This window comes from Labeo rohita, chromosome 14, assembly GCF_022985175.1.
Source record: "Labeo rohita strain BAU-BD-2019 chromosome 14, IGBB_LRoh.1.0, whole genome shotgun sequence".
Lineage (NCBI taxonomy): Eukaryota > Metazoa > Chordata > Actinopteri > Cypriniformes > Cyprinidae > Labeo > Labeo rohita.
Window position 1 is genome coordinate 2,864,407 of NC_066882.1, and position 14,308 is coordinate 2,878,714.

Genomic DNA, 14,308 nt, shown 5'->3' on the forward strand with positions numbered 1-14,308 from the left:
ACATCCCCGAAAAACCTAGTTTACCGTAAGTCTCATGAAAGCAAAACATCATTAAGGGAAGTAAAGGCAAAACAAAATTGCACCATGGTAAGAGCAGTTTTGCTTTAAAGAAAAAAGTATATACATATATACATATATATAAATAAAAGCAACAATTAAAGATTACCACTATAAATGTATGTAAATAATAAATAAACATATATATAATTAATTGTAAAATTAACATATATACAAATATATAAATGAAAGTATGCAAATACAAAATAAATAAATAAATAAATTATATATAGAAAAAAACAAAAATTACAGTAAATGTATGTAAATAATAAATAAATACACTACATATACTAAAGTTAATTATATATATATATATATAATTAAAATTAAGCAAATAAATCAATTACATTATATAAGCAAAAATGTAAAAATACCACAATAAATGCATGTAAATAATAAATTATTCCATATAATTAAGTTATTATAAATAGCTAAATTGTATTTTTATATATATATATATATATATATATATATGTGTGTGTGTGTGTGTGTATGTATTTATTTATATATATATATATATATATATATATATATAGTACAGTCACTCAAAAAAAATTTAACTAACAAAAAGTATCCAAATAAAACAATTCTTAAAGCTTTTTACAATGATGAATAAAAATCCAATGTTAATGGATTTTACTGTGGTAAAAACTACATGAACTATTACTATATGAACTATAACTGACATTATGTAAGATTTATGACATCAAATGCAGAGAAGTTGAACTGTTATGCTTTTTAAAGTTTACCTCATAACTTCGTATGAGTTATCCATATTTAAATGTATTAAAATGACAAAAAACCGTTAGCTAAATATGTCACTCACTCAACAGCAAGCGCACCGTTGACTGAAGTTGATGTTTTCATAACTGTCTCGTAAAAATGGCATAATCTTTAACGCTATAAACGGTATTTTGTCCAAAAGCTGCCGCTAAATCCATGAGGATTTACGGCCTCGACTAATATTAAAATAAACGGATGAAAATCCAAATGTGGAAGTGTCGCGCGCACATACTCGCGCGCTTAGCAGCAGCAGCACGAGCGCGGATCAGTGACACGCACTGAGGCCTAGTTCCTACTCCTACTGCTAATCCACAGACTCATTTCATATTTAGAATATAAACCCTTAAATAACACGTAATACCTGTGCAACAGCCCAAAAAGCCATACATCGCCCTAATATCGCAATAAAACGTGATTCAATGGCAAGCTGTGAAAAACAACTCGCGTGAGTGTAGAAACGACAGTTACTGATCTGAAACTAGTTGCTATACTTTTACGCTACCAATGTCAATATCTGTTTTCAGATGGACGGTTAACACAAAAAAAATCAGTTTGAAGGTCAAAATCACGTACGTACCTTTTGATATTTACGTTCCTGATTTGATTTGTTGCATCATCTGACATTGTTTTGTTTGGACGTTACTGCTGTTAGCGATTAGCAACAACACGAAAGCCTTCACCGCAGTCTCTGAGGTCGTTTCAGAAGAGCAAGGAAAATCGCAAGCTGCGTACAAAGATCGCAGGTCAGATATCGTCCAGCGTTTTAGTCCGAATTCATAACACCGTCTGGATAATCCGGGCAATTTACTCGTCTTCGGCCATGAGAAAAGAGGCGTGCCATGAAACTAACCCATAAAAACATTCAAAATGGAGATTACAGTAGAGAGAGATCCGTGGCGACCCTGTTTACAACATGCAGTGCGACCTATTGGCAGCACCGAGTTATTACATCTCGCCCTTATTACAGTGACTTCACTGGGTGAAAGTGTGATGTGATTGTGAGTAACCTCGGTGATATCACCATAAAACAAATCACGCCGTTTTCTCTTGCTCTGTCAGTGCTTCTGCCCTAATTTTGCTTCTCTCATTCGTCCAAAAAATTTTTTTAACAAACAGTTTGTGCATTTTATATAATGCAGGAATGATCATAACTAACACTAACATGTGTATTTAAAGAAAACCCGCTATATGTTCCTTATTTTCTCTTTGGTTTAGCATTTTATTTTGCTATGCATAAACATTGCATTTTTTTGCAAAACAATGCATTTGTTTTTCTCAGGGTGTCGCATAATGCTTGCAGTGTGATTACAAGGAAGTTTCTGTTAACACTTATTTTACAGTGTTGTTGTTACAGCTCACATGTAGCCTATTTACTATAGTAATATCAGCAAATGATGTATAATTACATGCAATAACCCTAAACCAACCTAATTCTAACCATAACCCTATAAAAAGTAAGCTACATGTTGTTAATTAATAATATTACTCAGTACAGTTCACTGTAACAAGGACCATAAAATAAAGTGTAAGCAGTGTGAAGAGAGATAAAACATGAAATATATTTAAAAATTATACACATTTATTTATTAAGTTATTGTAAAGATGTTCAGGATAAATATGTGACCCTGGATCACAAAACCAGTCATAAGGGTCATTTTTTCAAAATTGAGATTTATGTATCATATGAAAGCTGAATAAATAAGCTTTCCATTTGGTTTGTTAGGATAGGACAATATTTGGCCGAGATACAACTGTTTAAAAATCAGGAATCTGAGGGTGCAAAAAAATCAAAATATTGAGAAAATTGCCTTTAAATTTCTTCAAATAATGTTCTTAACAATGTATATGACTAATCAAAAATTAAGTTTTCATACATTTACAGTAGGAATTTTACAAAATATCTTCATGGAACATGATCTTTACTTAATTTCCTGATGATTTTTGCCATAAAAGAAAAATCAATAATTTTGACCCATACAATGTATTTTTGGCTATTGCTACAAATATACACCAGCGACTTAAGACTGGTTTTGTGGTCCAGGGTCACATATTAACATACACAGTATGTAAGCTTATAAAATCTGTACCTATAAAATTTTATAAGCTTATAAAAGCTATAAAATTATGCTACTATACTGCAATACTATTTTCAAACAGGCTAATGGTCTGTGGGGTTTTACTGTGTTAGTTATATTTTTAAAGTTATTTGTACTTAATAAATTACTTAATAATCCAGCTGCAGTTTGATTGAGATAAATTGGAATGCACAATGAAAAAATGAATGAAAAAACTTATTAGTTATCTATTTTTGCAAATGAACTTCATTTTTAAATAAAATCTAAACAGTTTTATTTTGTCAGTTAAACAAAATTAGCATTCTAATAAATTCTAATATAACTAATTTCTTGAATGAATCAGACTACATTGGGTTACACAAATGAAAGTAATATTTTAAGAGTTCCTTTCATGTGTAATGGCTGCTAATCACTCCTATTATAGTAATTATTGAACCAAACAGCTTATTATGTAAGTGACAACTAAACACTTCCACCTAGTGGATGCTTTTTGTCTCATACGTAGGTTTTGGAGTAGAAACATCTCTACATTTGCAAATCTGATTTTTTTAGTGTCATTCATGGTTTTTACACTGGCTTTGTATCTATATATTACAAATGCAGCAGCATGCATCATGACTGGCATAGATATTTAGAAAATATATATATTTTCAGATGTTTGATGCCAGTTGTGAACAACTTGACAATCATTAGAAGTCATCACTTCTTCCCTCCAAAAAGTGACATGCCTGAATAAAAATGGCTATCATTAAGGATGAATTGGATTGATTGATTTATTTTTTACCTTAGCTTACAAGGAAAGAAAAACAAATGCAGGTGCAATCGTGTATGTTTTTGTGTAAAATGGGTGGAGGTGCACATAAATCAATTTACTTGTGTTGATCAGGAATAATGAAACCATTAGGAATCAGTAGGCAGTGTGTTTACGGCAGGGAACAGGATCAAACCCTTTCACTCAAAAGCCGAAAAATAAATAATTGCAGTAATGGCACTCTTCTGGTTCCATTACGCATGAAGGCAGCCCCACAGCCCTCCGAATGCAGAAACATTCAAATCCACATAAATGGCTCCTCTCTAAAGCAGGGGTGGCTGAAATCCAGAGAATACTGCAAATCTAGGTCAATGGATTGCTGCACAGCTATGATGACTCCCTCCTCCGAAGTGTATGCGTTATGCTTATGGATGGATGAAAACCACACAGTCTGACCAGTAATCAAGTACTAAAAAGATAATATGCATTTATACATGGATTATCTGTAATGCAACATGCATGCTTCGGATTAATCTGCGGGTAGTGCTAATTTTAATTTGATTTATCGCATTGCATTTGTTTGTTTACACTTTATGCATTTTCCAGCGATCGAAAACACTCCAGACAAGGCTGAACGAGTGGTAGATGTGCACCTGAAGAGCTGTCCTGCATTATTCAAGTGTTTTAAAGGCAGTGGCTGCAGGCATTTCTTCAACTTTGCATGCCATCATGTGGAACTCTGAGTCTTACCTGCTTTAAAATGAATAAAGTCAAACAGACAGAGTACATGTTGGCAGCCTAGCAGAGTCAAATGATTCATATCATCTGAGAATTGTGTATTTATAGCAGTCCCTCATAAGAGGGAACAAACGTCAGCTTGAATTCTGAAGATATCATTATGTTCATGCCTGTACTGAAGGTATTAATGCAACAAACTGCGAGTCTTTTATAATGAAACGTTATCGCAGATAAAAAGAAAACAGCAGAGCATTTGCCATCTGAATCCCACTCACAGTTTCTCCTTTCGGTGCCTAGCAACACTTTTTCAGCAGAATACACAAAATTAGCAGGGTAAGCGTGACCACAGCCTCAAAGCCATCGCTCGGTGAAGCCGAGCCCACAAATTCCTTGAAACAAGATCAGCACGCAATGCCAAAGGTTTGCATACTAAAATAAATGTTCCCTAACTCAAAGAATCCTCTGGGTGCACACAATCTTTTGAGGGTTACACTAGACGAAAGTCAATAAAATTCCATTAAATCTGTGATGCAAATTCAGAGTGGATTTTATAGAATATTCTGTAAGAGCAAAAGCGATAGGAAATGCTGCTGAGCTGTAATAGTAACAAGAGATATACATTACACAAAGCCGCCGCACTATCAAATATCATGTAATTCTCAAATTACTGTAAAATATATGTTAGCTGCTTAGTGAAAGCAGCCAAACGGAGTCAAGTTTGTGAGGATCTGTCCGTGGTCCTGAAACCATAACATACCCACAGATCCCCCAAAATTTACCAAAACAAATCTCTGGGAAGCTCAACCACTGTTAAAGGAATAGTTCACCCAACAATGAAAAATTGCTTAAAATGTACATAGAAGATGTAGATGAGTTTACTTCATCAGATTTGGAGAAATGTAGCATTGCATCACTTGCTCACCAAAGGTGAATGGGTGCCGTCAGAATGAGAGTCCAAACGGCTGATAAAAACATTACAGTATTCCACATCTTGTAAATTGGAAAGATGCATGTTTGTAAGAAACAAATCTATCATTAAGACATTTTTCACTTCAAATCTTTGCTTCTGGCCAAAATACTTGTCTTCTATCCACAATACTGCTTTGTCCAGTCTGATTTAGGAGCGAAATATGCACAGATCAAGTACCGGCTACCAAGCCAAAAATAAATATGTGGGAGGATTTTAATGTGAGAGAACAACAGGAGATGGACTTTTTCACTGGAGGAAGCGTTATTATGGATTATGGACTCGTATTTTGACCAAAAGTGATAGTTTGAAGTTAAAACATGGATCCTTAAAGATGGATTTGTTTCTTACCAGCACATAGCTTTTCACTTCACAAGATTTTCACTGATTTTGGAATGGTGTGGATTACTTGTGGATTATTGTGATGTTTTTATCAGCTGTTTGGACACTCATTCTGACGGCACCCATTCACTGCAGTGTATCCATTGGTGAGCAAGTGATGAAATGCTACATTTCTCCTAATCTGATGAACAAACAACCCCATTCTCATCTTGGATAGCCTGAAAATGTATAAATCTATATGGAAATGTATATGGCAGCCTAACCAGTCCATACCTAACATGTTAATTGAATGCATATATTTGGAAATCTGGAGAAGCAGGGTGAACCGCTTGTATCTTTCCAGCTGTCATTTTCCTTTAAGATGATGTAAGGCTCATCTCCCTAAGAATGGTCTCCCTCCCCCGTCCAAAGCCTCTCTCGGCACGCTGCATTCATTCGCACTACGCTGCTGATGCTCTGGAGAGTAAGGATGCACAAACTTCCCAACGCATCCTCCTTTTTCAACTACAGATCCTTTTACTGAAACACTGGGTGGGTGCCAGGTACATGAAGACCGACTGTTCTGGACGAACAAGGTTTCAGAGAGCGAAGCACTCTTCTGAAGGAAGTTGAAGCTTGGTGCAGTTTTTCATTTTTTATAAGCAGAACTTATTTTTGGAATTTCAGTTGGAGGTTACATGAGCTGCACAACTGGTTCCCTTGGGTGAGAGCTCTTCTATTTCTACATTAACAGGGAGATGCGTGTTCAGATTTATCATGCCCAGCTATATTTGTAAAACAAGCCTAACAGTGTCATTTTGATGCATTTATACTTTTATAAACATTTAGGAGATGCTGTGCATAAAACTATGGACTGTGAATGCGTATTAAAGCGCGTCCAGGTTATGTTCCCTTTGACTTTTTGCTCACCAAAAACAAACCAAAAACTTTTGCGCATTCGCGTGTTCGTCTTTTGAAGTGTGCAACGCACCAAAATGGCCCTGACTGAAAATTGCAGGACTTATCAAACGCCCAAGGACAGTGGATGTGCTCAGAGTTGCTCTTCTGATGTGGTTGAGCTCAATGTAGGTGGACAGGTGTATTACACTCGCCATGCCACCCTCACCAGTGTGCCAAACTCACTGCTGGGGAAATTATTCTCAACTAAAAAGGACATTTCCAACGACCTCGCTCAGGACATCAAGGGACGCTACTTCATCGACAGGGACGGATTCCTCTTTCGATATGTGCTGGACTATCTCCGCGATAAGAACGTCGTCCTCCCGGATTATTTTCCGGAGAAAGGGAGGCTCAAACGCGAGGCTGAGTTCTTCCAGCTGCCCGAGCTCGTCAAAATCCTGACACCAGATGATTACATCCACAATGATTTTGACGAAGCTTCCCAGGGAAGCGATCAGAGGTTGTTCCCCGCGTCTTACCTGGACGCCCGCGATAGGCGCTACGGCTTCATCACGGTGGGATACAAGAGTTCGTGCGCCTTCGGGAGGGACGCGGATCCCAAAGCTCGAGGACTACCCAAAATCTTCATCTGCGGAAGGGTCGGTCTGGCCAAAGAAGTTTTCGGGGACACCCTGAACGAGAGCCGGGATCCTGACAGGCCAGCTGAGCGGTACACCTCTCAGTTTTACCTGAAGTTTCGCCACCTGGAGCGAGCGTTTGATATGCTGGCGGAGAGCGGCTTCCACATCGTGGCGTGCAATTCATCACTCACCACTTCTCCTCACAACAGACATACTGATGACAGATACTGGTCCAATAACACAGAATATGTCTTCTACCGTAAGTACAGTTTATTTCACAACAATACACAGACAGTCGGCAGTTTTCGCAAAATCATGGAAGTGGTTTATTGATTGTTGTCAATCATGAATTACATAAACAATTATTGTTTTATGTTAAAAATATTTTGACCTAAAACATAGGCTACTTTTGTGGGCAGCACAACAATATACAGCGCTGTTGCGCTACGGGCGTCCCGAGTTCGAATCCCGGCTCCGGCATCATTCTAATCAAATTATCATAACAAAGTCAAAAAAAAATCTTTAAAAATACATGTATATTTTGTCTTCGGTATTCAGAAATATTTGTCCATGGCAGGTCAATTAAAATCATCCATTTCAGTGTGCCAATTAATAAAAGCCTTATAAATAAAAAACCCTTAGAATAATGTGAATTCGATTCATAGACACAATATTACCAATGTGTAGTTTTCATTCTTTTTAAGCCAGTGCCACTAGGCGGCGCACTCTGATAGTTTGATCAATTCTGTTCGGATCAATTCTATAATCAGCCTTGAACTGAGAATGTGCTCATTAATGTAGGTGACAAATGCACTTCCCTACAAGTATTAGCGGACTGAACTGAGTTTGTCCGCTCAGAACATTGATAGCAGAGAGGGAGAGGCTTTCGAGCCAATGCAGATGTGGAGAATTCCCTCAAGTATAGCTCTCAGGGATATGAACAGAGTGTGGTATGAATATTTCAGTAATCTACCACAGTGATGATCATGTCACTTCCTCCCCCCTTTCTCTCTCTCGCTCTCACTCTCTCTTTATTTTAAGTACATGTGCACCTTTTGGATATACAATTGTTGTCCGGCGCCTGCCTTCATTAGTGGTTCATTTGACTTGCTTTTGTCTTAAATGAGAGCGATGTTGCAGCATATGGCCAATTAAAAATCACTTTGTGCTTAATTCCAAACGAGTCCCCTTGGAGAACCTAAAAAGAACGAGCCTGGAACGCAGAGCTTCTGGAGGACAGTCACGAGATTCGGGGTGAATGGACATATGGCTGCTTAATGATTTGTTCTCTGTCATCAGTATAATTACTGCAGTATTCAGCCCCTCCCATTGCCCACACATAAAGGAAAAACTTATGACACATGAAGATAAAGAGTCTCGCTATACTGTAACTCTACATCTACAGCACAGTCGTGCTGATATTAGGCCAACAGCATGACAGCAAATGTGATATTGGTTTTAACAGTTCATTAAACCAGAAGTTAAAGTCAGCCAGAAATGAAAATTCACCCTATTATGAAGTACTCATCCTTGTGTTTCATTAAATTCTTTTTTAATCTCATAATTTCGAATCAAAATGTTTTTGAATGAATCCATTCAATGAATGATTCAATGACTCACTTGTAAGGACTGTAACCTCATTTCATTTCATAATGATTTAGCATTGTTGACTAATAAATGATTCAATGCCTCACTCATAAAAACCAGTTTGAATTAAATGCTGTATTACATAAAGATATTAAGGACATACATTTTCACTAAAACATTTTATTAGGCAGATTCATAAAGTCATATTTTTTTGATCCAGGATTTACTAAAGACACACAGTGAAGAATTAGCGCTGAAAAGGCGTGGACACAGTTATTTTTGCGCCTGACCTTACTGAACGTGCATTTGTAGGAGTTTCCCTTTCAGAGGAGAGTATTAAAATGAATCACTGAACGTTTGTGCTTGTCGAATTACTGGTATTTGCGCCATTATTTAACGCCCAAAAAAAGCATGACTGTTGGGGAAAGTTACTTTTCAAAGTAATCCATTACTATACTGCGTGACTCCCTAAAAAGTAGTATTTATTTATTTATTTTGTTATTTTTTATGCACAGTAATGTGTTACATTACTTTTGTGTTACTTTTATCATCTGGGCTAGGCTTGCTTGTTTGTTTTTAATATAAAAAGTTATATTTTTTCTAATTGTAAAAGTCCTTTCAAACTAAAAGTAAAACAAAAATGCCTCAGGCTAAAGGAAATGTAAATTCATATCCGTACAGTAGAGGACGCAGCTCAAACAAACCTTTCAATAGGTCGGAAAAAAAAAGTTCAATAAATAAAAAAAAGCACAAATGTTATGTTTATCTAAAGTCATTTTTTATTTTTGCTCATTAGTATGGTTGAACTGGATCATCGAAGGTCAGCAGCAAAGACATTGATAACAAAAATGGGATTAAATCCATAAAGGATATTTGTGCTATTTAACATATTTAATTATTGCAAGTTTCTTCATATTTTGAGTTTGCATTTTGCTGTTTTTGTTCATTTTGAGGAATACTGAATCTGTTTTTGTGCAAGTGAGATGAGTAAATACATGGTCACATTTAGACTAGAACTACAGTAACATCATGTTCACACAACGCCTCCGCACTTCCGATTTCTCCCAACATGAGAACAGGGAGAGCTGTCAGTCAATAAATAGGCAAATAAAATTATGAGTGTTATGTTATGAGTGATATGTTCTTGTAAATTCAAAAGTAATGCATTACTTTACTGGTTACTTGAAAAAGTCATCTGATTGCATTACTCGTGTTATTTTTAATGCATTACCCCCCAGCACTGCAGAATGACGATATGCAACAAAAAACAACATAGTTGACAGGTGGTTCAGGTCATAGCTGTCACTACATTGTATATTTTAAGTACAGCTGGAACTTTGTATTGACAAATCAGAAGCCGTAACCAGAGATCTCTGTTTTATAAAGTGTTTTATTAGGATGCCATCTGAATGACAGGCTCAAGTGTTGTTCATACCTGTTTTACAGGGAAATAAGATTTCATTTATCATCACTGAATTTTATGGCAGATGAGATTTATCTTTCACTACTCACAAAGGTTTATAAAACAGAACTCACAAAGGGTTACATAAAATCACATACAAACCATCTAGCACAAAAAAAATCAAATATCAAATAAAATGACTCCGCATTAAAAAAATAAGTAAAATTTTTGTCAGTGTTTCCTGTGAAACCTTTTTCTTATGTGGACTAATTCTGATATTTAAACAAAAGAGGCAAATTAAGAGTGTTATGAAATTATCTTATTGTTTATTAAATGATCTTATCTTACTTGCTACCCATAAATAAACATAATAAGAAATGACAAAAGAAAAAAAACAAAAACTTTTTTTTCTAATTAGTTGTTACTTTATATTAGGGTAAAAAGAGATGATCTAGTAGTACACTTTTATTTAACATGAAAGGAAGCCTGGCTTTAAATCCCAACCTATTACTTACTTTAAATAAACCAAACTAATTAACTTGACAGCTATGATCATCACGAATGTTCGCTGAAGCAGCTTTGACATTTTCTTCCACAGGAAGAAAATCTTATGAGTTTGGTGAGACATGAGGATGTTAAAGCAAAAGATCTACAGATGATGACTTGGACTAAGACGTGTGAATGTGATTTCTACCATAGCGTTAGACAATTATCCAACAATTGTTGCATATTATTATTTTTTTTTTTGCATTTAAAGTTGCATCCACTTGGCTTAAAAAATTGAGGAGGACTGTGCATCTGCATCGAATGGGCTTGACACTTCTGCCACATTAGATAACAGGATAAAATTATAATGTAGTTACGTGCATTACACTTAATGGTTGAAATGTTATATTTCCACTTTACGCCGCACAGCTCGGTTTACAGCATGATTGGTAGATTCTTGTTTCTCCTCTGAATTTGTTTGCTCCTGAATCCCCTGGTGAAATGAACCAGTTGCTTTTTACAGGCCTCACTGCCTTCTCTTGTGCTGTTACTTCTCAGAACATCACCCACATGACACATTTTACCAATTTAGACCGCCCAAGAGATTGGTAATATATCATTTGCGGTCAAAGGGGTTGCTTATTTTTCTTTGTCACTTACTTACTCATCCTCCTTCATGTGTGCTTCATCACTTAACATGCCATCTCTGCCCATTCTCGCAGTTAAAAAATGCGCCGCAGGTCGTCCTCGACGTTTTTTTAAATTATTTGTACCAACTGGTCAGTTTTGTCTCTGCATTAATTAATAGTCATGATTAATGGACAGTGATTACAGCCACAGTGATTTCTGGTTGGCAGAAAAATAAATTGCATGAGCGTTCATAAACATCTCACAAATCTTACAGCTGCATTCAGACGGAACTCATTTACTGACTTCTTCCTCTTTTTATTTATTACCCGCATCAGTCTTGGCATTCCGTTTTGACCCTTAATTTTGACCTGTTGGAACATTTTAAATTCTAAACACATTGCACTTTGATGAAAAGCCCAAAATATGTAAAACAAGACTTGTTTCTTCTCCTGAAAGTTAATACAATAAGAATAATTTATGATTTAAAAAAAAAAGTAGTTTATCACTATCATCAAATGGATGAGCTTTATTCTTTTGATCATTAAGGAACAAAACAGTACAGCTAATTATTTACATCACAAGCCAGCTTGAAAGTTTTCCAATTAAAAAGCTATTAGATGTTTCTTAAGGTCACCTTCTGTGTTGCCCAAGAACACTGATGATCTACGGCATGTTTTTGCATCATAAAGCAGAAACGTCCAGTTGATGCTGCATGCATAATTATCTCAACATTCAAAACATAAAATCTAACTCACGCTATATAATTTTGCATTTAATGCATTGCAACATCACGACTCAGCCTGACACACTGTTTCCAGTCCAGTGCAGATTATACAGTAGGATGTGGGCTAATCAAATATGCTTCAAGTAGTGTATTAGGCCCACAGCACTTGAAACACGAGCTAGGCAACTAAGCTTGTCAAAATACGCCATGGATAGAGAGAGATTATTCTGGCCATATCCTCTAAGAGCCTCATGTGAATATGCAGTTTCTATTATTTCTGTGAACGCTGGTGATTTACAGCCATTATTGAACTGGCACAGGAAATAAGTCCTGCGTCCACTGTGGGAGTTGAGATGGGGCAAATCTAGACTGTTCCCATCTAGGCCATTGTACAGAAAGAGCCACTCCACCTGAGATGGAAAGTAAATGGAGAAGAGCGAGAAAGCAGTGCAAGTGATTTTCCAGCGGAACCGGTCATATCCAATGTGTTTAAGATTTCCGTGCTTAAGAAAACTGTGAAATTACAAGTGCACGGGGTTGATGCTTTGTTATGGGTGTAAGATACAGACATTTGCTGCATTTGAAATTGCATACTCTATATAGTATGAATGTGTTTAGTATGAATATAATAAAAAAGCCATGTGACCTATCATCATCATTTTTGCTGCTTCACTGACATTCACTAATCCTATATGCGACCGAAATGCGCTAGGTATAAGTTCAGACTACTCATTTTCGTCCATCCAAAGTTGTGAATTTAACTTATGTGCAAAATTGAAATATCCAATAAAACATTTGTGAATAAGCACCATTTACATCCGAGTTAAAGGGAACAAAATCATCACTTCCCGATAAGTGGCACTAAATATCACTAAGAAAAGTAGGAGAAGCCACTAAATGTAATAATTTTCATATATGATAAATTATTTGTGCCTCAGAGAGAGCAGACTAAAATACAATAAATGCAGTCACTGCTTTCGGAGGCGGATACCAGCCGTTTGGGAATGCAGTCATGTAAGACAGCACTGGGATGCAAGTAAAAAGAAATACTTTGACAACAGACTTTCATAATGACCATAACAACATTTCAGATGCTGTCGATGAGATCAGTCTGCTGGTTAGTTCCCCATTCAGTCGGTCACTTCGAGTCACGTCGGTGACCGACGAATTGGGATCTCGCTTAGAGAGACCAATCTGCTTTGAGTGTAAACTAAACGAGCCAATGTACATTGGCATGCGATGATTGCATCCAGCTGCCGCTGATCGCAGCGCGAGTATAAATATGCAGCAGGTGCAGAGCATTGTCAATTTTTCACTTCGGAGCCGATAAGGTCTGCAAGCAAGATACAAACAGAGAAAAGAAACGAGTCAACAGCACCTGCTCGTGTGTTGGCGGCACGGCGCTTCAGCGGCGGTGGTCTCCTTGTCGAGTGGGAAAAAAAAGCACACATTAGGCTGCACTACCCCCTTCTGTGTTGCTGCGGCCATCTCCCCTGTGCGCCTCAGCACTCAGAGCAGTTTTCTGAAAGAGCTTTCACGGGTGGACGTCTTAAAAGACGCGGCTTTTAAACATGCCCTTCCACCCGTTACCTGGCGCCGGGTGATGGTCACGATCGTTGCCTCACGTGTCTGGGCATTAAGCACGCTGAGTCAGCTTTTGTGGATGAGTCATGCTGTCATTGCAGGAGGATGTCGATTGTGGTATCGGAGGGTGAGCCAGACCTCTCAGGGGAGGATGATCTGAGCACACTGGTGCCTACCAGGTGGTCAGCGGTGCTGGATACGGACCCTGAGATGATGGCTATGCTTGCCCGGGTGGCTGAGAGTGTATTGCTTGAATGGAAGCCTCCATCACGTCCTGAACCCTCTCTGCTGGATGACTGGTATCTCGGGGTGGCTTGCGCTGGTTCTCAGGGTACCCCAGTAACTTTCTTCCCGGATGTGCATGATGAGCTCACTGGAACATGGACGGCACCTTTTACTGACCGAAACCGCTCCAGTGGCACATCCTCCCTCACCACCCTCGATGGCGTATACGGCTGTCCCACCGGTGGAGCGTGCGGTGGCGATGCAATTGTGTCCCAGCGCTGCTTCCACCTGGCGGGGCAATCCGTTGCCCCTCCGCCCCTGCTCCTGTGCAGCCATCGCAGCAGCCTTCTCAGAGGCAGCGCCGTGGAGCCGGTCGCAGGGCAGCCGCCCCGCCCTTCCAGGCCCCCACTAAGACTGGTGGTAAGCGGAAGAGCAAG

At 37.8% G+C, this 14,308-nt stretch overlaps 2 protein-coding genes across 2 annotated transcripts in view; one reads left to right on the forward strand and one right to left on the reverse strand.

Annotated features, from left to right (window-relative positions):
* nr3c1 (nuclear receptor subfamily 3, group C, member 1 (glucocorticoid receptor)) overlaps positions 1–1,755 on the reverse strand; it is a 31,245-nt gene extending 29,490 nt beyond the window's left edge. Inside the window, exon 1 of the mRNA XM_051128141.1 lies at positions 1,418–1,755. The gene's annotated coding sequence lies outside the window, so the exon portion shown is untranslated. The remainder of the gene's footprint in view (positions 1–1,417) is intronic.
* A 4,221-nt stretch (positions 1,756–5,976) lies between these two features.
* kctd16a (potassium channel tetramerization domain containing 16a) overlaps positions 5,977–14,308 on the forward strand; it is a 28,983-nt gene continuing 20,651 nt past the window's right edge. Inside the window, exon 1 of the mRNA XM_051128372.1 lies at positions 5,977–7,492. Coding sequence (XP_050984329.1) covers positions 6,688–7,492 — 805 coding nt within the window. The 5' untranslated portion in view covers positions 5,977–6,687. The remainder of the gene's footprint in view (positions 7,493–14,308) is intronic.